General features: G+C 47.6%; 1 protein-coding gene across 11 annotated transcripts in view; it reads left to right on the forward strand.

Annotated features, from left to right (window-relative positions):
• NAV2 (neuron navigator 2) overlaps positions 1–24,046 on the forward strand; it is a 796,404-nt gene that overhangs the window by 664,563 nt on the left and 107,795 nt on the right. For all 11 annotated transcript variants that reach the window (XM_027531913.1, XM_027531909.1, XM_027531911.1 and 8 more), the window contains one exon: positions 4,225–4,347. In XM_027531913.1, coding sequence (XP_027387714.1) covers positions 4,225–4,347 — 123 coding nt within the window. The remainder of the gene's footprint in view (positions 1–4,224; positions 4,348–24,046) is intronic.

Genomic DNA, 24,046 nt, shown 5'->3' on the forward strand with positions numbered 1-24,046 from the left:
AGCTGCCAAGCTAAATTAGCCTATTCGGTCACACAGTCACATCTCTCTAAGGCCCCCCACCTTTATCAGTGGTCAGTTTTTGACACCTTGCACCTGGCAATACCAGGCTGGAGGCTGCAGCACATCTCAGCATTCCAGCTCTGGAAGCGCACCAACCTCTGCTCTTGGCCTTCACAGAAAGCCAGGGCTATATATGTGCAGGCCTCCATCTACATGTCCAGGTACGTGTGATTGCCCGACCGTGTGTGTTGTTTCACCAGCAGTAAAAAAAAAAATGCAGCAGGGAAATGCAGGCTTTAATTAGTTTGTTTGTCCTTTGACAAGATCTCCCCAGTTGAAAAATTTTTGTTTATCTCTATGGCTGAGCAGGCTTTGCTAAAATCGAAATTAACTGCCTTGCTTAATGGTGCAGTAGATTGTGTTTTGAACAGCTTCTACCGAAATCTCCTTGAAAGGACATTTGATCTAGAAAGTCTAGCCTCTGGCAGAGTTACTGCATTTTGGTGTAGGTCCTTTTGTTCCTCCTCATGCTAGTTGTAGGATGCACACATGGAGCTCACCACTGTATCTACTGGGTAGTGGCTGGATGGATGGACAGATGGGTTGACTGACAGGTGCTCAGTTGTGTCTGAACCTTTGTGGCACCATGGACTTTAGCCCATCAAGCTCTTCTGTCCATGGAATTTTCCAGGGAAGAAAACTGGAGTGGTTGCCACTTCCTCCTCCAGGGGATCTTCCTGACCCGGGGATCTTCCCGACCCGGGGATCTTCCCGACCCAGGGATCTTCCTGACCCAGGGATCGAGCCCACATCTCCTACATTGGCAGGCAGAATCTTTACCACTAGTGCTGCGTGGGAAGCCCCTGACTGGCAGGTAGACAGTTCAATTGCCATATGACTTAGATGTCAAATTTTCTGACGTTTAAGAGGAAGGAAAACCTGTAATTGGTTTCCTCCCAACACGTTTTTGCTAAACTTCGCCCTATGACAGTGTCTTTGGATTTCATTCAACAAAAGCAATACTTGTTAAGCGCTTAGTATGTGTTAGGACGTGGAAAATAGATTTGAACAAAATAAAATAGTCCCTTCTCAAAGAGCTTACTATCTAGTGTGGGAACCAAGAATCAAAAAGTCATTACACAGGGTTTTCCTGGTGGCTCAGTGGGAAGGAATCTGCCTGCCAATGCAGGAGATACACATTCAGTCCCTGATCCCGGAAGAGCTCACACCATGTGGAGTAACTAAACCCGTATACCACAACTACTGAAGCCTGAGTGCCCGGAGCCTGTGCTCTGCAACAAGAGAAGCCACTGCAATGAGAAGCCCTCACACCACAGCTAGAAACCCTTGCAGTCGCAAAGACCCAGCACAGCCAAAAACAAATAAATAAAAAAGTTTAAAGTCATTACACAAATCATTATTTAACTATAGCTATGATGGCTGGAATTTTTTGGGTTTTCTTTTTTCTTCTTTATTGAGGTCTAAGTCAAGTACCATAAAATTCTTTTTATTTTTTTAATTGAAAAATTTTTTATTCTTGGCTGCACTGGGTCTTTGTTGCTGTGCATGGGTTTTCTCTAGTTATGGCGAGGGAGAATGGCTCTCTATTTGTGGTGTGCAGTGTTAGTCGCTCAGTCGTGCCTGACTCTTTGCGACCCCATGGACTGCAGCCCACCAGGCTCTTCTGTCCATGAGATTTTCTAGGCAAGGATACTGGAGTGGGTTGCAGTGGGTTGCCATTTCCTTCTCCAGGGGATCTTCCCAACCCAGGGATCGAACCCAGCTCTCCTGCACTGCAGGCGGATTCCTTACCGACTGAGCTACAAGGGAAGCCCTTTTCTTTGAGCCCCTTTTCGGGAGGGGGCAAGAATACTGGAGTGGGTTGCCATTCCCTTCTCTAGAGATCTTCCGGACCCAGGGATCGAACCCGGGTCTCCCGCGTTGCAGGCAGACGCTTTACCTTCTGAGCCACGTGTGCAGGATGCTTATTTACCGTGGTGGCTTCTTTTGTCACAGAGCACGGGCTGCAGAGCGCAGGTTCAGTAGCTGCGCCTCGGCATAGGAGATCTTCCCAGATCAGGGATCAAACCCAGTCCCCTGCATCGGCAAGCGGATTCTTATCCGCTAGACCATCGCAAGTCCCTAAAATTCATCATTTTAAAGTGTGCAATTCAACCACAAACAACTGGTTTGACCGACTTCAACAGATATTCCGTTATGTTGGCTTTGTGATCATTAATGTCACAAATAGGGGTGAAAGGGGCCACCAGAGAAGTCGGTTCAGATGCGGTATCCTGGACGCTGCCCTAAGGGAGAGTTCTCGTGACCCGAAGCAGAAGCCCTCACCCAAGACGGCTCCTGTGAGAACTTTCTTCTGTAACCCTACTGGTTCTGGAAAACTTCCACAGCATCCTATAAGTCCATTTTTCTAAGACTATATTCCAGGAAGTTCCTAAGCTAGACATAGAAGAATCTCAAGTATTGAGAACTCTCAGGATCAATCCCATATATTCTAAAGCCAAGATACCAAAGGCAGTGAAACATTCCATGATGTACTGATAGCTCAGCTGACTGTTGCAGCAAAATAATCACTCATTCATTGGTCTTCTCACGCCCTGTTATTGGACTTGAAAAGTAAATCACTTGTATTTTCAGATGCGTTGTAAGTCTGATGGGCCCCATGGGGGAATTAAAGGGCTCTGAGTTTGATTTCTGGCTCTGCTCAAGTTTTGCTTTGCATTCTCCTCTGGAGATGGGGATGATGGCACAAGCAGTCTCCTCTGAGGGGTGTCTTGGAGTAACCAGGGTAGATGAAGTAGAGCTGCTTTGGACCTGAAGTACTGCCTCGTGCGTGCGTGCATGCATGCTCAGCCTCTCAGTCATGTCCGGTTCTTTGCGACCCCATGGACTGTAGCCCGCCAGGCTCCTCTGTCCATGGGATTTCCCAGGCAAAAAAGCTGGAACAGGTTGCCATTTCCTCCTCCAGGGGATCTTCCTGACCCAGGGATCGAACCCATGTCTCCTTCATCTCCTGCAGGCAGATTCTTTACCACTGAACCACCTGGGGAGCCAAACTACTTGCTACTGGTAGTTAATCTTTCAGGAGCTGATCTGATTGGTGGATAGTCAGTTATCTATGCAGAAAGTCTCTAGGGGTCTTCCCTTCCCATGACAACACTGATTTCATAGGAAGATAGCTCTGTGGCATCAACCTAAAGTTTAGATAAGTAACATTACTGTTATTCAGAGAGCTGGGACACTCCCCTAAGACATCAGTATCAAAGGTGAAATTTACCATTGCACATACTTTAAGATAATCACTATTTTAATAACATCTTCTGTTTATGTGATCCTTTACAAATTATAGAGCACTTTGATACTCCTTATCTTACTAATTCCCATGCCCATCTGGTGACACAGGAAGACTGTGATATTCATAGAGTTTAGATGAAAAATCCAGGACTTGCCCATGATGACAAAGCTGGCTCTTGTATCCTCCATCTTTTCTTACCAGCCTTCTTAAAATCTTGCCTGCTTTTTCCCCTATGCTGTTCTGTAATATTTTCCCCTATGATTTGCCAGTGACTTGTCAGTTCCCTTCAGAGTACTTAGGTAAAACACCTGCTTTTGTAATTGCTGACATTAAAAAGAATGTCACGAATGCATTTTTTCACTAGTTCCCTTCTGCTCCATAGATCCCTGTGAGTTTGGGTTAATCAATCTGAGTTTAAATTTTGCTAACAAGCTGGTGTGGAGAAGGCAATGGCACCCCACTCCAGTACTCTTGCTTGGAAAATCCCATGGACGGAGGAGCCTGGTAGGCTGCAGTCCATGGGGTCGCTAAGAGTTGGACACGACTGAGCGACTTCACTTTCACTTTTCACTTTCATGCATTGGAGAAGGAAATGGCAACCCACTCCAGTGTTCTTGCCTGGAGAATCCCAGGGACAGGGGAGCCTGGTGGGCTGCCGTCTATGGGGTCGCACAGAGTCGGACACGACTGAAGCAACTTAGCAGCAGCAGCAGCAACAAGCTGGTGATCCTTTGGGTTGAATCAGCTGAGTTATCTCGAGGCTGTGATCAGTGACAGAACCTCCGGAAAGCCTTGGTTCCTTCTGTCTTAGGGCACAAGATGGCCACGCAGGGCTTCTGGATATGAACGGCAAGATGGTCCATGACTTGCCCTTAACCAGATATTTGCATCATCCCTTTCTCCTTTCAAAGGTACATGACCGATGGTGGACTTGGCCTCTACACCCGCCGCCTGAACCGGCTCCCTGATGGGATGGCTGTGGTGCGAGAGACCCTGCAAAGAAATACCTCCCTGGGCCTCGGAGACGCTGACAGGTAAGCCTGCTCCACTTGGGGTGGCCCAGATGTGGAGGTGACTCCAGTGGGGCCTGAGAAATGAGGGCAGTCATAGTGAGAGCCAACGTGTGCTGCTTTAACCTACCAGAGGCTGGGAGGCCTTGAAGCCAGGCCTGAGGTTAGGAGCTGGCCCAGCAGGTGGAAGAGGGCTCCTGACCGGCTCTCGCATCCTGCCTCTAGGTGGTGGATGATGGTTCTGACAGCAAGAACCCAGGGAGTTCAGGCTGGGAAAGTTTTTGTTGTTGTTTTACTGTTGCTACTGCATCTTTATCAGTTCAGCAGGCCCTGGGGATCTGCTCTGCTTCCTCCAGTACCCAGCTTTCTAGGTATTGCATCTTGGCAGGAACAGAGTCCCTGGTGATGCACAGAAGGTCTGTGTGCAGAAGAGAGTTCCCCTGGCCATGGCTGAGCAGGCTTCCCCCTAACTCTCTGTTGCCTGGTGACAAGAGGCAGGGCTTAACCATGTAGTTTATACACTGCATGCTGAGTGGTTGTCATGATTGGGCTTGACCAGTCTTCGTTGCTTCAGAAACAAAGAAGAGCGTCAGAAAACTCTGTAATAACGAAGAACATTTGGCCTACAAGTTTCTAGTCTTTGACACAAGCCGATTCTGTGACTATGAACTATCTGTTAAGGAAGGGGTTTGGGCTGTATGGTTTCCAAGATCCCTTCCAGCTCTGATGTGCTGTATTTCTGGATTTCAATACCCTTTAATGATCTGATTGTTGAAGGATTTTTTCTGGCATACTTGACCTCTTGCCACATCTGGGTTGATGAGACAGAACATGGAATTTAGATGTGAGCGGTTTGAAATCACTCTGTTCTTTTTGGAGGCGAAGACTCGTGTGTCAGAAGGCCAAATATTTGTTGCACCAAACCAGCTTCTTGCATTTCTCTTAGCAGGACATAGTTTCTAACAGAGAGTGAGATGACTTCTGTAGTTCCCTGGCTTCAGAGAAATAGGGCAGCATTATTAAAGAGACAGACCCTGAAGTTTCCCCCGGAAATGGAATTTGCTGAAAAGGAATCTTCACCTTCTCTTGGGGAAGACTTGGAGGCTTGGGCTGGTGTGAAGAGTGCTGAATTAGCTGTCAGGAACTTGGCACCTGCCCAAGGCCTAGGCTCAACTACCAACTCAACCATGTCCTCCTCAGAGTCTCCTCCACCTCCAAGGTATGATTTATACCGGAGAGGACTAGAGACTTACCACTACAGTGCCAATTCAAGTTAGCTTTTCCCCTGTGATTTCATTTAAAGTATTGGTTTAAAAATTCTATAGAAAGACAAACCATTTGAGAACTACTCTAAGGCTAAAACTCTCTATGACCAAAGTCTTTAGAGTAAATATTAGCAAAAGAAAAATCAGTTGTTGTAACACCCCCATTGGAGCGTTCACAACTAGTGAAATTATTTTGTTTATTGGTATTCTCTTGTAAACATGGAATTGCTCGGTAAATCTATTAGCATAAAGTGATGGCCTTACAAGGTACATTTCCCCTTGTAGCAAAAGCAGTGTCTGCACAGGCAGTTTAATTTAATGCTTCAGTGCAGGGTTAATGACATGATTACGGATCACAGCTGAGCTTGCTTTTGCCCCTGGAGGTGGGAGATTTGGGTTTGGGCTGAAAGACGGGCGGCATTTGTTTCGTTGCTCCAGCTCAGTCTCCACGGTTAACAAAACAGACAACAGTGTCTTCTGGTTTTCCCCAAACTGGAATTGCTCAGATGTGATCATTTAAGACTAAATGGATAATGAGCCAACTTTTAAAGAAAGAATTCAGGTGGCTTACAAAAAAAAAGATTTAGTAATCTCATAAATCTTCTATTTTATGTAAGTTTGGACCTGTAGGCAGTGAGATATTCTGTATTACTCTTTTTTTTTTAATACTGCACTACCATTTATTAATTTTATTTATTTATTTTTGGCTGTGCTGGGGCTCCGTTGCTGCACACAGGTTTTCTCTAGTTGCAATGAGTAGGGCCCACTCTGCGGTTGAGATGCGTGGGCTTCTCATTGTGGTAGCTTCTCTTGTTGCAGAGCACAAGGCTCCAGAGCACGTGGCTTCAGTAGCTGTGGTGCACGGGCTTAGTTGCTCTGCAGCACGTGGGATCTTCCTGGACCAGAGATCGAGTCTGTGTCCCCTGCATTGGCAGGTGGATTCTTAACCCCTGGACCACCAGAGAAGCTCCTATATTATTCTTGGATATGTTAAATTACTTTCTTCAAAGTTAGTGTAAACAGGCCATAATAATGCTTTAGCTTTGGCTCAGTTGAAATAGTAGTAGATTGGTTTCTTCCAAATTCTTCATGTAAGTGTGCATAGTAAGTCACTTTAGTAATGTCCAACACCTTGTGATCCTATGGACTATAGCCTGCCAGGCTCCTCTATCCATGGGATTCTCCAGGCAAGATAGTGGAGTGGGTTGCCATGCCCTCCTCCAGGAGATCTTCCAACCCAGGGATCTAACCCGAGTCTCTTAGGTCTCTTGCATTGGCAGATGGGTTCTTTACCATTAGCGCCACCTGGGAGGTCCTTTTCTTGTAAATCTTCCTAAAACTATGTTCTAAATGCTGCTGCTCCTGCTGCTGCTAAGTCGCTTCAGTCATGTCTGACTCTGTGCGACCCCATAGACAGCAGCCCACCAGACTCCCCCATCCCTGGGATTCTCCAGGCAAGAATACTGGAGTGGGTTGCCATTTAATGAGTGTTCCACAAAGTGCAAGACTAACATTATTGGTACAGAAATAATTTTAAATGGTAGATAGGGAAATACTTCTTTTTAACAATTACATTTTAATTAAAAAAAAAAAAAACCTTGCAACTAGCATCTCAAACTTATGATTTTACACACATTTCTTAGGGTCACGATAGTGTTACACTTGGAACAATTTAATGTAAAATATCAAGGAATAATATCACAGATGGTGTGCAGATATATTAAAAAATAAAAAGTATCATGCACATGGCTGCAGGCTAGGTCATCCTGTTCCTATCCCTAACTAGAAATATGTTGTTTAAGTAATTTAGACAAGTGAAAAAAAAAAAAATGCAAAGAACCTTTCCAGAAGTCTTCCCTTCTAACCTAAAAAAAGAGCTAAGATACTTCCATGAATTTTTTTTTTTAATAAAAAGCCCAGTCCTTAAGGATTCACGCACAAGCAGTAAATTACATGAGTTCTACAAAAGAAATAGGAAACAGACTGAGAGATGATTTCTGATGAGACCTCAGCAAAGGGATGGCAAGCCCACTGTGCCATCACTTACAAGCAAGAACATCACTGACCTTGGCCCTTCAGCCCCAGAGGACAGCTCCCAGGGAGGCCCTGAAGGACACCCACCCACCCACTCACCAGGCAGGCTGAGGCTGTTGGCGGCAGGATGTGGCTGGGGTATCTTCAGGGTTATTAAAAGTAACTGATAGGAATGTGTACTTTCGGAGCCTGGGAGACAGAGACCATGTCTGCTGGTGAGTCTCGTATGTCACCAGCCGGCTTCTGAGAAATAATAAATGACGATCGTAAATTCAGGATGCCAAGCCTGCCCTTGATCTCCTGTCGCTCTTTAGGATTGCCACCCGTGGGCTCTCGTTTTGACCTGATAGTCATCGGGGAGACTTTCAGCAAACTAGAGCCAGCCGGCTCTGAAGGAAGGATCAAAAGGGACAAACGGAGGTGGCTTATTACAAGCTCTTGGCCCCAGATGACAGATACGTAAAGAGAGCTGTGACATGGAGGTCTGTGGACTAGCAGGCTGGGAGGAGGAAGGGATACGACAAGGAGGGCCCAGGGGCTGAGCTCACAGTCACAGGGTTTGTGGAACTCAGGCCGGTTGCAGGCACTGCTGTCTCCTGGGAACCCGTCGAAAGTTCTTGAACTTCAGCAGGTTGAGTGCTTTCAAATATTAAAGCTCAGCTCTGGGAAAGTTTCCATTCTCAGGTCCCTTTCTCTGTCCCTTGAAAGCACGCTGTGGCCCTTCCCCGCATGCATAGTGCCGTAGTGTGCAGTGGGTTCAGGCAGTTAGATGCTCCCCCCAAGGTCACGTACCTGTCACTGACAGCACGCAGAAGACAGAAGCCAGGCTCCTGTGCACGTGGACCCCGAGCAAGACTTTGCAGTTACTTGGTAACTTTCTTCTCAACCCTTAAAACACCAATTGCTTTTGTTCATTTGGTTTAGTCGCTAAGTCACGTCCGACTCTTGTGACCCCACGGACTGTAGCCTGCCAGGTTTCTCTGTCCATGGGATTTTCCAGGCAAGAATATTGGACTGGGTTGTCATTTTCTTCTCCTGTGAATCTTCATGACCCAGGAGTTGAACCCAGGTCTCCTGTATTGCAGATGGATTCTTGACTGACTGAGCTACAATTTAGGTAGTAAGAAAAAAAAAACCAACTAATGTCATATGGTAAAACATCAGCCTGAGACTTGAACAAAAATGAAAATTTCCCTCTAACATCACCAAACATAAAGGAGAAACTATTTTTTTTTGTTGTTTTTGTTTTTTTTCTTGTTAAATTACAAGATTTTCTTTGCCCTCCAAATTCTGTACAGTTTACTTATGGAGATGGCTTTTCAGTTGGGCTTCAGTCATTGTACAACTTGACTGTGCATTTGGGACCCAGGCCTCAGTGCTCAGACCCATCCCAGCTTCAGCTTGAACAGGGAGTCCTGCAATTTGAGGATATGACTGTACAACCTGGTATCTGACCAGCCTGCCAAGCCAGGCCCCCCTCCCTCACTGGGAGTGTCGCAGGATCTTCAAGCCCAGGACTCTGCTTGGCTTTGTGATTTGTGTGGGACAGCTTGGCCTCCTGGCACCCAGAAGTGCATTCACAGATTCGGGCCCGACGTGGAGAGAGAAGGTGAATCCAGGACAGAGCTCCCCAACCAGCAGCTGGAATTGGTAGGCGCCCTCACCATGTGAGGTGAGCTATTTCTTAGGCATCGCCCCTGCTGGGATATGCAGACTGGAGGGAGCACCGAGGGGAACTTCTCCCATTGTCTTCCCTTTCAAGCCTGGGATAGGGAGAAAAACAGCCCCTCCAGAGACACCCAAGACCTAATCCCAGCACTTGTGAATATTTTATGACTTGTGGCCAAGGGAATAAGTTTGCTTCGTGCATGCTCAGTCATGTCCGACTCTGTGTGACCCCATGGACTGTAGCCTGCCAGGCTTCTCTGTCCATAGGATTCTCCAGCAAGAATATGAAAGTGAGTTCCCAATTCCTCCTCCAGGGGATCTTCCCGACCCAGAGATCAAACTCATGTGTCCTGTGTTGCAGGTGGATTCTTTACCACTGAGCCATCCGGGAAGCCCAGTAAGGTTGCTTATCAGCTGACGTTTTAGATGGATTGCCCTGGGTTATCCAGGTTGGCCCAGTGTAATCACAGATCCTTAAAAGTGGAAGAGGCAGGAGAGGAGGGCAGACTGATGAGGTCTGAGAGGTACACTGTCCATCCTGGTTAGCTTTGAAGATGAGGGAAGGGACCACAATCAAAGAACACAGGTTGGGTGGCCTCTATACAGAGAAGGCAAAGGAACAGATACTCCCTGAAGCCTCCAGAAATGACCTGAGCTCTGCTTACATTGTGAGTTCAGTCGTTGGGACTCAACTCAGATGAAGAACTGTAAGATAGTACATATTTATTATTTTAACCCCCCCAAGTTTATTATAATTTGTTATAGCAACAATGGAAAACAAATACAAACTTTTATCAGAAAATAATAATAACAGGTATAGTTGCCATTTCCTGATGGAGTGCTATATGCCAGGAACTGTGTCCAGCACCTTACAAACATTTGGTCATTAATTTTTAACCTTGACCCTTTGAAAGGAGTTATTATCCTAGTTTCATAGACTTGAGTCTGTGAGAGGGTTCGTAAACTCACTGCAGGTTACATGCACACCTGACTGGCTGGTGTCCGAGCTGGGACTGAAACCCAGGCCCAGCAGACCCCTCCACTGCCAAAGGCTCTAACCACCTACCATCTGGCCCACTCATCTGCTCGCTCAGGGAGCCCCCTGTGCGTGGATTCCTCTTTAGCTCTAGCCCTTCTCTCGGTGTCATCTCATTGAATGAGGCCCTGCTCACTAAAATGTAAGCAGAGCCCAGATGGCTGGAAAGGTGAACTCCATCCTTCAGGGACAACGGACAACAGTCTGCACTAGAGGGAAGAGGAGATGCTTCTTACTTGCTCTCCCTGCATCCCAGACTTTGCACCCAGGGACGCTGCAGATGGGCTGACCCTCATCCTTTATCCTGTCGTGATCTCAGGCCTCAAGGAGAAGGCCCTTTCGTTACTTATGGAGGATAATTGCTTAACAATGTCGTGTTGGTTTCTGCCATCAGTTCAGTTCAGTCGCTCAGTCGTGTCCGACTCTTTTGTGACCCCATGGACTGTAGCACACCAGACTTTCCTGTCCATCACCATGTCCTGGAGCTTACTCAAACTCATGTCCATCAAATCGGTGATGTCGTCCCCTTTTCCTCTCATCTTCAATCTTTCCCAGCATCAGGGTCTTTTCAAATGAGTCAGTTCTTCGCATCAGGTGGCCAAAGTATTGGAGCTTTAGCTTCAGCATCAGTCCTTCCAATGAATATTCAGGACTGATTTCCTTGAGGATCGACTGGTTTAATCTCCTTGCAGTCCAAGAGATTCTCAAGAGTCTTCTCCAACACAACAATTCAAAAGCATCAATTCTTTGGTGCTCAGCTTTCTTTATAGTCCAACTCTCACATCCATACATGAGCGCTGGAAAAACCATAGCTTTGACTAGATGGACCTTTTTTGGCAAAGAAATGTCTCTGCTTTTTAATATGCTATCTAGGTTGCTCAAAGCTTTTCTTCCAAGGAGCAAGCATCTTTTAATTTCATGGCTGCAGTCACCATCTGCAGTGATTTTGGAGCCCCCAAAAATAAAGTCTGCCACTGTTTCCCCATCTGTTTGCCATGAAGTGATGGGACCAGATGTCATGATCTTAGTTTTCTGAATGTTGAGTTCTAAGCCAACTTGTTCACTCTCCTCTTTGACTTTCATCAAGAGGCTCTTTAGTTCCTCTTCGCTTTCTGCCATAAGGGTTGAGTTATCTGCATAGCTGAGGTTATTGATATTTCTCCCACCAATCTTGATTCCAGCTTGTGCTTCATCCAGCCCAACATTTCTCATGATGTACTCTGCATATAAGTTAAATAAGCAGGGTGACAATATGCAGCCTTGACGTACTCCTTTTCTTATTTGCAACCAGTCTGTTGTTGCGTGTCCAGTTCTAACTGTTGCTTCTTGACCTGCATACAGATTTATCAGGAGGCAGGTAAGATGTTCTAGTGTTTTCATCTCTTGAAGAATTTTCCACAGTTTGTTGTGATCCTCACAGTCAAAGGCTTTGGCATAGTCAATAAAGCAGAAGTAGATGTTCTTCTGGAACTCTCTTGCTTTTTCCATGATCCAGCAGATGTTGGAAATTTGATCTCTGGTTCCTCTGCCTTTTCTAAAACTAGCTTGAACATCTGGAAGTTCACGGTTCATATACTGTTGAAGCCTGGCTTGGAGGATTTTGAGCATTACTTTTCTAGCATGTGAGATGAGTGCAGCTGTGCAGTAGTTTGAACACTCTTTGGCATTGCCTTTCTTTGGGATTGGAATGAAAACTGACTTTTTTCAGTCCTGTGGCCACTGCTGAGTTTTCCAAATTTGCTGGCATATTGAGTGCAGCACTTTCACAGCATCATCTTTTAGAATTTGAAAGAGCTCAACTGGAATTCCATCACTTCCACTAGCTTTGTTTGTAGTGATGCTTCCTATGGCCCACTTGACTTCAGATTCCAGGATGTCTGGCTCTAGGTGAGTGATCACACCATCGTGATTATCTGGGTCAAGAAAACCTTTTTTGTATAGTTTTTCTGTATATTCTTGCCACCTCTTCTTAATATCTTCTGCTTCTGTTAGGTCCATACCATTTCTGTCCTTTATTGTGCCCATCTTTGCATGAAATGTTCCCTTGGCATCTCTAATTTTCTTGAATCTCTAGTCTTTCTCATTCTTTTGTTTTCCTCTATTTCTTTGCATTGATCACTGAGGAAGGCTTTCTTATCTCTCCTTGCTATTCTTTGGATCTCTGCATTCAAATGGGTATATCTTTCCTTTTCTCCTTTGCCTTTAGCTTCTCTTCTTTTCTCAGTTATTTGTAAGGCCTCCTCAGACAACCATTTTGCCTTTTTGAATTTTTTTTTCTTGGGGATGGTCTTGATCCCTGCCTCCTGTACAGTGTCACAAACTGCTGTCCATAGTTCTTCAGGCACTCTGTCTATCAGATCCAATCCCTTGAATCTATTTGTCACTTCCACTGTATTATCATAAGGGATTTGATTTAGGTCATGCCTGGATGGTCTAGTGGTTTTCCCTACTTTCTTCAATTTAAGTCTGAATTTGGCAATAAGGAGTTCATGATCTGAGCCACAGTCAGTTCCCAGTCTTGTTTTTGCTGATTGTATAGAGCTACTCCATCTTTGGCTGCAAAGAATATAATCAATCTAATTTCCGTATTGACCATCTGGTGATGTCCATGTGTAGAGTCTTCTCTTGTGTTGTTGGAAGAGAGTGTTTGCTATGACCAGTGCGTTCTCTTGGGTTTCTGCCATGAAGCAACTCAAATCAGTTATAACTATGTGTGTGTGTGTGTGTGTGTGTGTATATATCCCGTCCTTCTTGAACCTCCCATGCACCCTTCCGTCCACCACTGTATGTGGTCACAGAACACCAGGCTAGCTCCCTGCATTAAACACCTTCCTGCTAGCTGTCTGTTTTACACACGGTGCTGTGTATATGTCCGTTCATCCACCCTCTCCTTCCCCTGCTGTGTCCACAAGCCCATTCTCTATATCTGCGTCTCCGTTTGAGAAGGCTTGCTCTTATACAATGCTGGGCCAGTTTACCCCTTGGTCTCCTTGCAGGTTTGGAGGAGGGGTCCATGTTTGTGGATTCCGACCTGCTGCCCACTTGTGCCATTTGCCAGAGTCCACAATTTCATGATTCCCGGCCAGGCTTGTCCTTCCCTTGAGTGATCCCAGAAACCAGGGCCCCCAGAATCTACAGAGAATCTGCAGTCATTCGAAGAATTCTCCCTGCTCCTGACTTACCACTGTAGTCCCTGCAGCATGGCTGGAGTTCGTCTACCCAGAGTTTGGGGGTCTGCAAGGGTGCATGGCTGGAGCCGTGGTTTAAGGAGAGCTCCCCTAAAATGTTCCTTCCCTTCCCCTTGCTCTCTCCCCTCTGTGTCTTTTGTGTGCTGTCGTTTCCTAATCTTCCCATCGTCACCAAGTAAGGCAAAGGGGCAAAGTTTCGCCTACTTTTATCTCATCACATTTCATGCCATCTCTGGCTATTTCCCCACATCCAAGTGGTGGGAGTGAGAGACTTAAGACCTGCTCTGCCCCACTGCCCGGTGGGACTCTCAAGCCCCAAGGAGGGTATGGCCATGCAGCACAAAATAATCCAAATTAGAAGTCAGTTGCTTGGTCACGTGAGCCACATTTCAGGTGCTCCCAAGTCCCACATGGTTCAGGGCTACGCTGTTGGAAAACACAGACACTCTTCAGTAGATAGACAGCGTTTCATCACTGCAGAGAGTTCTTTTGGGTAGTGCTACTATAAACCAGCTCATTGCTATTTCTAGAGGCAGCTGTGGGGTTTGCCGTGGACGGACCAAGTGGCTAGACAATACCTCTGAGTTTCATGGCTTTGTCTCTAAAATGAGGACAGTATTCACATGCAAGGGTCCCCAACCTCCAGACCACGGACTAGTACCTCCTGTCAGATCAGTGGCAGCATTATAGTAGAAATAAAATGCACGATAAATGTAATGCACTTAAACCATCCCCTGTCACCCCCAATCCATGGAAAAGTTGTCTTCCATGGAATCAGTCCCTGGTGCCAAATAAGTTGGGGACACTGTGGTATGTGCATCACAAGACCATTGTAAGGAGGGCCTGAGGTGAAGGTAGGGAGAGTCCTTTAAGAAGTACCAGACAAAGATAAATGCACTGATTTTTCCTCAGTCCTGCAAGCCATTCCAGGCAATCTGGGCTCTACCCCTCTGCCATTCTGTTTTCTTTATATTTAATTACTTAATAGTTAAGCCCTCTTCTTTCTATAACAGCTTAGAGTAACGATGTATAATGAAAGAACAATCGTAAATTAAAATAATGAAGCATTAGGACAGGGCAGGGGAGTGTAAGTGAGAATATGACATACAAAAAAGGGAGAAAATTGAGAATACAGGTGTACATAAGGTCCTCCGTGGTTGCATATTTTCGTGGTAATTCACCATGGAGTTTCCCACCAGCCTAAGTGAAATGAGCTTTGCCTTGTTCCGCCACCACCTTTCCGGTCTTTGTCTTGTCTTGCTCGCGACAGTCAGTTGATCTCTCTGTGTCCTTCTCGATCGCTCTGTCACCCCAGCCCTTCCCCTCTCCTCTCTCCTTCTGCTGGCCTGCCCCTTCTTACTGCCTTACAGCTGCCTGTTGTGTCCACTAGTGCGCCCAGCATTTTCCTCCTCCTGCATTCCAGGGTTGTACTCCATTCCATGGGGAGAGGAGATGCCTCTAGCATAGTGCCCAGCGTCAGGGATCTCCGCTGTGCTTGCTTTCCACCCCTTCCCCCTTTCTCCTCCCCGTGTGTAGCAAGAGAACAGAAACTAGGAGAGAGTGAAAGTCATTTTAATCTAAAAGCTCTTAAAGGAGCCTCAGGGGCAAACCTGTATTTCCGTGGTAACAGGGTAATAATTACTGCACTGGCTTTTCCCAGGTGCCTCTTTTCTGCTGGTACCACTACCTTCCTTTTTAAGGGAGAGTGTCTGCTTGTGGAATGGGTGGGCAGAGGCCACGTGTGCTGAACAGGGGGCTAGTGCTGACAGGAAGCAAGCCATCTGCTCCTTAAGCTACAAAGGAATTCTCCCAGGGGGTTGTAAAGAGAAGAGAAAGAATTCATCCAGTGTCTGCGGGGTGTCATTTCTCATGTATGCAGTGTTTTCACTTAAAAAAAAAAAAAGCTGTATAGTGGCCCCACAATTTCACTCCCTAATGTTGCTCAACTTCATAGCTTTGTTCCAGGTTACACCATAGGAGAAGCACAGTGGAGTGTGTGTGTGTTGGGGGATGGAAAGGACAATTGCTTCTCCAAAGTACTTTTTCCAAAAGTGGTTCCTTTTCAGTAGTTGCTTAAAGGTAATTTGGAGACTCGATCGTTCTTCTGTCTGTGGATGAGATAATATCTAGCAATATGAAAGCAAGAGAGGTCAAAGAAAAAAGTCCAAACGGAGCACCTTTTTCTGTGCTTCCTCCCCCAGCAACCTGAAGCATAGGCCCCCCACCCCAGGTCAGAATCTGACTACACCTGTGCTCTGGAACAGAAAATAGTATGTTTCCATCCGAGTACCTAGACAAGTCTTTACATCGGTCAGTATAGGCTAGGTTGTGCCGTGTAACAAGCAACTCCCCAAACCTGCCCTCAGTATCTAGCCACTGTATGTCAGTGGGAGACTGTAATGTACATCATTCTCACCCTAGGACCCAGAGTGCCAAAGAGATGACTGTTTAGAGGACTGACCATCCCCATGGCAAAGAGAAGACATGCTCTCTCTTAAAAGCTCCTACCTGGGAATGGCCTCCGTAACTTCCACTCATTTGTCTTTGGCCAAAGGAAGTCACAGGGCTACACTTAAATACAGAGATCAAGAGTACATTTTTGCTGGGGACCTGGGAGAAGTGCTTAGTGACCATCACTGTGTATCACATGTAAGTGGCAGTCTGAGCCTAATGCCAGCCCCACCCCACCATTATGTAACCAACTCCGAATCATGCAGTTCATCACATATTTACTACATACCTATCAGAAGCTGGGCACCATGCTGCCTAGTCTGGTTGATGGCCTTGACTATCAACCAGATGGGAGAGCGTGAGCACATAGATGAGGACCACGTTGACTGAATTGGCTGATGAATGTTAGGCAATGCTATGGGTCAGTTGTATTTCAGCAAAGTATTTGGACTGTGTCTTGATACATGACAGTTTATAGAAAATGCTGATGGTTGTTTAATATTGATGGAGCATCTCCCATGCACTAGGCCCTGGGGATCCAAAGGGAAATCAGACCATCATCTCTGCTCCCTGCCCTCAAGAAGCTTGCAATCAAATTGAGGAGAGCAGAGCCTCAGTAAGCCACATGCTAAGTGCCAAAGAGATTTATGGGACCTGGAAGGACTGGAGTATCCCTGGGGGCTAAATGTCATCCTGTGACGGGAACTTGTTGTTACTGTAATAAGCTACAAGAGGTTTCTTTTCCTGTCAGTGATGATTTGAGAGATCCTTTAGAAATACTACCCAAGTGTCAAAATAGGCCTGCTTATTTTATTATCTGTTTGGGATTTTCCTTTTGTTTCCTTTAATATCTTTGTCATGTTTGAAGAGCAGCCTAGCTGTGATTTCTGTTACTGAAATATAAGAGCTGATGAAATAAGCCTGGTGTAGAAGGAGTCCTTACGCCAGCTGTAGAAAGTGTTCTGGCTAAGTGTAGCCTTTAGGCTGGTCAATACGGGACACTGTGCCAGCTCAGAGTTTCTGTTCAAGGTTACCTGGCATTCTAACGTATTTTCCCAGCACTGCCTCTTCGAAGAGAAGCTTACCGTGCAAGGTGGCATGAGAGGGTCCCCTCTGCAGCCCTCTCACTCTGCCGATGAGGAAATCGAGGCCGGGGGAGATTGTTAGAGGTCCAGTGACCACTCTGTCCTCCAGGCTCTGGGGAGCAAAGCTGCCTCAGCGAGAGTTTGGAGAGCATGAACAAGTAACTGATGAAAGTGCACGTTATCTCTTAGGTGAAGATGAATGCAGTCCATGCAGGAAGGGATGGAGTGCTCTAGGAATCAAGAGTACTGTCCTAGATCTCTTCTGCCATCACTGAGCATCTTGAGTAAGATGCTTCCCCTCCCTGCACCCCTGTTCCTTCATCCACGTGGTCTGACCTACTGATGTTTAAAGTCCTTGAGCTCCCAGACTTGGTGTTCTTGTTTGTCACTTGAAGGACAGAGTACAGAATGACTCAGGACTGTGCTCATCCACACAGGGCCGGGACCCCACCAACCTTTCAGCTCTGATGGTCTCGATGACAGCTGTTGTTGTGTGATGGCATTTCGAGTAAGAATACAGTGCTCACCCCTGGTCCCTGGTGTGTGTAGACCCCTCTTCTGCATGTAGCAGATCTCCTCCAGAGGAGAAAAAGCCTCAAGGTCCATCCTCACTGTGCTTCAAGGCTAAGCCAAGAGGCACTTAGCAAGGGAGGCGGGTAGCAGTGTTGCTCATGGCAGGCACAGGCTGAAGGACCAAATGACATCTTGCAAAAGGGGAAGGCAGGGCAGACAGAGCTGTGATCAGAAGTGGTGGGGCCTGCACCTTCCTGACACTTTGGAGAAAATCCATTCATTATACATGATAATGGGTTTTGCTCTAAACTTGGAGCGTCACCAAAACTATATTTGGAGCTGAAGTTCATGGGACTGTCGTCTTGTTTTCATCAAGATAAAATTCCAAGTGACTGATAAGCCATGAATTGTATTTATTTTGGTGGATGTTTTGACTCAGGACTTAGTTAGACTTGGAAGGACATTGTTCCCTAAATCAGCACTAGCGGGGGCCCTGCCTGTCTAGAGGGGAGTGGGCTGCCTTGAGGATGAGCCATTGGGGGGTGGGGGGACTTCCTGCACTATGATTTTTTCATGCAGTTGGCAGGCTTTGTATGGTCTACCAGAGTCCTGCAGAGCAAAACTAGGAGTGGATTTGAACAAGACCATGAGCTTTACAGATAAGGAGACAGGCTCTGAAAGGTGACATTCCTTCCCAAAGCCACATTGCTGTAAGGGGCAAGGATAGGATTTGAATTCGGAAACCTTTGCTTTCCATCATCCAGGTTGCCTCCCTGTTTGTTCAAAGGCTCGATGCCATCCTTCCAGAAGGGACCCTCACTGGAGGCTCCATGAGTGAGGGGTGATCATCTCCTTAGGACCTTACACCGGCTGAGGGTGCTTGTAAAGGTGACCGCCCGGGGACCTTTGAGACAGGGCTCTTTCCAGTCTGATTTTCTCCACCAGGAGGCTCAGTCTTAAGAAAGCCTGAGGGTGTGGCCCAAGCCAAAACTCTAGCCCTTCCCTCAGCAGAGTATAGGGATGCTTGAAGCTATGGGAGTGATGTTTTCCTCTTAGGGACATCTGACTTCTTTGGTTCCAGAGCTTCCAGCAGAGGTTTCAGAGTTGCGTTGGTCCTGCTGGTCACACCTAGTGGCCCTCGGGGTCTGTCTCCTCCGGGAGTGGCCTCTGCCGTGGACCCCGGTGGCTTTCGTCTCAGGACGTCAGGAAGAGGAGGCCGGCCTTGTCCGAGCCAGCTACAGCCTTATTGTTTTCCCTCATCTTCTGCGTGCTTTGATGTATCTCCCTGATTAATCCGTGGTGCTCAGTCCTGTAAAATTGCCTGAAATGAGATCTGAAGAGGGACTCTGACATTTTGAGGGATGTTGCAAGATTGTGTGGTGGAGATTAAATGGGGACTGAGGGAAATGAGATGGTTGCATGGCTCAGTGGGCTCAGGGCCCCTGACTTGAGGATTTCTGTCGCTGCCTCTCCGTTTAAGCTTTTACCCTGAGATGTGGGGAGAGGGACTCACAAACCCTTGGGTGGCAAATTGAGGCTTGAAAAATAATCCTCCCTGGCTACCTCTGTGGGCTTCCAGGACACGACCCATGGGTCCCTCACGAGGGTGCGGTGGCTTAAGCCCTAGAGGAAGCGAGCAGCAGACCCGCAGGGCATCTCGGCTTGGGCAGGAGTCTGGGGTGTCGTCCTGTACAGGTACAGGTGGCTCCAGAGGGTGAGTCCTACGGGGTGTCCTCCTGTTGGCCCGAGTACCATGCGGGCGTACATAAGTGGGTCTCCAGGTACCCGCTGCCTTGTTCTGCAGGAGCTCCTGCAGGAAGAAATGATAATTTCTCGATTTGTGGTGTGGGACAGCTCACCAGGGCTCTGGGTACACCAGGGATGGAGGTCCCCTGGGAGGCTGTCACAGCTCCTCCCTCGGACTCTTGCTAGTTTGCCGTCTGTGGCTCTAGCCTCTGAGCCTCATTGTCAACAATGGCTACGCTTCTAGGGATTCTCCCCCTAAATGCTTTAACCTCCCAGAGGACCCAGTGAGGAGTTTGCCCCGTTTCACAGATGAGTCCTGGGTCAGTGGATCTAAGTGACTTGCCTGGGGGCACATGGGCAGTGAGTGGCAGAAGAGCTTAGATTCCAACCCCATCTTCTCCCTGGGGTACTGTGCTGCCCGTCTCTAAAGGAGGAGGGTGTGCCAGTGCTGAGTAGTTATGGATTCAGCTGGGTATTGCAATTTTCGGGAATGATCTCCTGGCTTCCCTTACCTGCATAACCCCCATTCATGCTCCAGGATTGGCCCCAGCCCTGTCTTTCCTAGGAGGCCTCCTTGCCCCCTCTTCTCCTTCTCTAACCCCAGACAGGGTCCTCTGGGGACCTCTCATCCATCCGGGTCTGCCGGTAACCTATGTTTTGCTCTCCGGTAGCATTTAACATGCCTTTGGAATTGTCTGCTCCTAGGTGTGGTCTGTGGAGAAGGCAATGGCACCCCACTCCAGTACTCTTGCCTGGAAAGCCCCATGGATGGAGGAGCCTGGTGGGCTGCAGTCCTTGGGGTCGCTAAGGGTCGGACACGACTGAGCGACTTCACTTTCACTTTTCCCTTTCATGCATTGGAGAAGGAAATGGCAATTCACTCCAGTGCTCTTGCCTGGAGAATCCCGGGGACGGGGAGCCTGGTGGGCTGCCGTCTATGGGGTCGCACAGAGTCGGACACGACTGAAGCGACTTAGCAGCAGCAGGTGTGGGCTGTGTTTTCCCAGTGTCTCAGTGCAATATAGAGACACAGGAGACGCTGTATTGGAAAGATACTTTATCCCTGGATTGGAAAGATCCCATGGAGGAGGAAATGACAACCCACTCCTGTATTCTTGCTGGAAAAAAATCCCAGGGACAGAGGAGCCTGGTGGGCTACAGTCCATGGGGTCCCAAAAAGTCAAGCACAGCTGAGTGATTGAGCACTCACAGGTATGGTATCCCCCGCTAAACTAAAGGGAGGAACCAGAATGCTGTCTTACTCTACTTAGCATTCCTGGACTCTGCACAGGCCTGGCATATACAGTAGTAGATGTTTGCTGTATAATTAGTTAATTAATACTATCCTAAGAATGATTAATAAGACTTACTGAATCTTTAGGTTTCCTCTCTTTCTCATCTAGTTTATGGGTGAGTCTTGGGCATAGTCCCTTCAAGTGGTCTCTCAAATCTCTCTGCTGCTTGCTATCTCGTCTGCCATCACATGGGCCCAGGCTGCCATGGTTTCTCTCTGAACGCTCACTCTGGCCTCCTGACTGGGCTCACTGTCTCCTCCATGACCTTCATGTGGTGCTTTCTCCACCCAGCAGCCATTGTGACCTTCTTAACACAGATCCACTACCCCTGCCTTTAACTACCTCAGTGGATTTCCCCTGCACATAGAATGGAATGCAGACTTCTTAGCGTGGTCTCCAGAGTAGGAGGCGTTCTGTTGTTCCATTGCATGCGTGCTCAATCGTGTCCAACTCCTTGCAACCCTTTGCACTGTACCCTGCCAGGCTCCTATCCATGGGACTTTTCAAGCAAGAATACCGGAGTGGGTTGCCATTTCCTCCTACAGGGGATCTTCCCGACCCAGAGATCAAATCCGCATCTCCTGAGTGTCCTGCATGGCAGGCAGATTCTTTACCTGTTGAACCATCAGGGAAGTCCAACCCCTGCCATCTTTCTGGCCTCATTCCACTTTTCTCTCCCCAACTCAAGTCCTGGAACTCGCTGAGTATCTCCTTTCAGAACCTTTGCATATGCGATTCCTTCTGCCTGGAATGTGCTTCTCACCTTCCCCCCTTTTTATAAGGCTGGCTCATTCTTATCCTTCAGGTCTAAACTCAAATATTTCACCCCCTTCTCCGAAATGACTCCTGACCACTCTCTCAAGGTCTCAGCTGTTAGTGTCTTTTGCAGCATCCAGTTTATTTCACACCCCTTGATGGCATTTGTGCTGATTTTTCTTTATTTGTCTGCTATGTCTTCCTACTAGGCTGTGTGTATCAGGACAACAGAAACTAGGTTAGTTCTGTCGGCAAGTGAATCTCCTACCTAGCACAGTACCTGACTCAGAAGGGTGCTCATTATAGATGTTTGTGAATAACTGACTGACTGGCTCTGTGATGCAGGGCCAATATGCAGAATACTTAAAACCAGTGAGATGCAGGCACCAACTGACCAGGGCAGGCACTGATCAATCAGAATGAGGTATCAGTGGCAGTAAACAGCTCTTAACCGCCGATACAAATCAGTTCTAGAGCTGTGGCTTACAGTGATCCATCCCACGCAGCCTTGTCCAGTCTTCAGTTAACCACAGCCCCAAACTGGACTCAAAATTGGGTTTGTTAGTGTCCAGGAGGTTCTCTGGTGGGAGACCGAATGGTTCGACCTAGCCTACTATCTTTCTTGGAAAAAGATTTCAAACCTATGACCCCCTGACATGTTTAGACTCCAACTTGACCACCTCCCAGCCACATGACAGAGATCAGTTAACCATCCTGAGCCTCTGTGCTCTCGTTTGTAGAATAGAAATAATGAGCCCACTTCGTCGAGTTGTCGTGCAGGGGTAATGTTAGCACAGTGCCTGAGCCCAGTTAAATCCCCTCCATGAACAGCAACCGGTTTGTAAAGGATTAGAGTGCCAGTCACACACATGGGGAATGAGAGACACAGGAAGGTTGAAGAGCCTCAGCTGAGGGCCCAGGATGTGAGCACAGGTCCTGCAGGCCCAGTTGCAGCACTGTGACCCCCTGCCCCCATCACCTCCCTCCTGCAGAATACCCTTCTCTTTGTGATTCTGCTTTGGGGCAGTCTCAGCTCCCGTGTCCCTGCTTCTCCTATCCTGGAGGAACTCTGGCAGGAGGAAAAGCGGAAGATATCATTTAAGGCCTGAGCCCTGCCATGAGAAATTGGCACAAGCTGAAGTGATCAGCATGCCCAGACAAGAGGTCTCACTCTTGAAACTGGCAGCCTCACCACAGTAGAACAACATCAGAGGTGCAAACCTGTTCAAATCCTCAGCAAAGGTCTTGAAACAGAACTTGAAAGGGTTTATGACCCTGGGGATTTAAATGTCTCTCTAAGCCAAGCTATAATTCCGGCTCTGCTTTTAGAAGTAAAGATCAGAGCCATAATTTGAGGAGGGCCTCAGAAGGCACACTGATTATGTTTCAAGACAAGCTGTGGGCCCTAGGTGCTGTGGGTGGGAGGGCCTGGGGTACAGACCAGGCAGGGCGCATGGAGGGGAGGGGACCAGGGAGTAAGGCAGCGTGTCGAGCTGAGGCAATTAAATGCCCTTGCTTCTCACTTTAAACAAAGGCCTGAGATAGCCTCCCAGAGGGCTGTGCTCTTAATGATCTGGAATAAAAGGCTAGAGAGCAAAGCCAGCAAGCTGGTAGAGCTAATGCAGGCACTGGCCTTGAATGTCCCTGCAGGAAGTCTGGAGCTGGAGCCCAAGGCCTCTGTCCACAAGCTGTGTTTATCATGCTAATGACCAACCACTCCGTCCCTAGCACCCGCCCCCACCCACGTCAATCCTAGACTTCAAATCTGAGCTCCACTGGAGCCAGAGAGCCGGGCCCCTTTCTCCACAACCCCCACCCCAACCGCTTCATGGCATGGTCTCCCATGCTGTATTTCCTGGCACTGACCCTCAGCTCTCACGGCCGCTATGCTGTTACCCCACACATCAGTCCCAGCACAGCCGCAGTGATCTCCCCAAAGGCAGATCTGATCGTGTGCACCACTCACCTGCCGAGAAGCACCTGGAATGGTTCATCCAGCCTTGGCCCCAGCTGCCACGCCAGCCTCGTAACCCGTGCAGCACCAAACCTTCACAGCCGCCCGCACACTCCACAATGTTCCAGGTCTCTGTGCCTTTGCCCACGGGATGCCCTCTGCTGAGAATGCCCTCTCTGACCCCGCTTTGCCAGGCTAACACATACACATCTTCCAGCATTCATTTCCAATGTTTCCTTACTTGGCACCTCAGACTTAGTAAGTTTCCTTACAAGGAGCTCCCAAACGGCCCTGTGCAATTCTTTAACTTCTGACAAAATCTTGACTATTTTTTTTTTAATGTACTAAACTTGAAAAACAGGGATTATCTTAGTTATTGCTGAGTTTCTAGGACCTGATAATATAGTGTCTGGCATGCAGTTGGTGCTCAGTCAACATTTATTGAACTGAACTCCTGCTTTTTAATCAGATGAGTTACGTCTCCCCAGCCGGAGACCTTGGCTTTTCACTATGGACACGGTTGTTTCTCTTGTTCCTCAGTGCTGATTCAGCCCTTAGCAGCATGGGTGGCACAGAGTAGGTCTTCATCGAAGATCAGGTGCCAGTCTGACTGAGATGACTCAGGCATGGCTGTCCCTTCCATCCGGTGGAGCACTTACCAGGGAACTTAGCATATGTGGGCTTCTGGGCTGACCCTATGGGTACCCAGGGGTCGGGAGTGGTGCCTTCTTT

This window comes from Bos indicus x Bos taurus, chromosome 29 (genome assembly GCF_003369695.1).
Source record: "Bos indicus x Bos taurus breed Angus x Brahman F1 hybrid chromosome 29, Bos_hybrid_MaternalHap_v2.0, whole genome shotgun sequence".
Classification (NCBI taxonomy): Eukaryota; Metazoa; Chordata; class Mammalia; order Artiodactyla; family Bovidae; genus Bos; species Bos indicus x Bos taurus.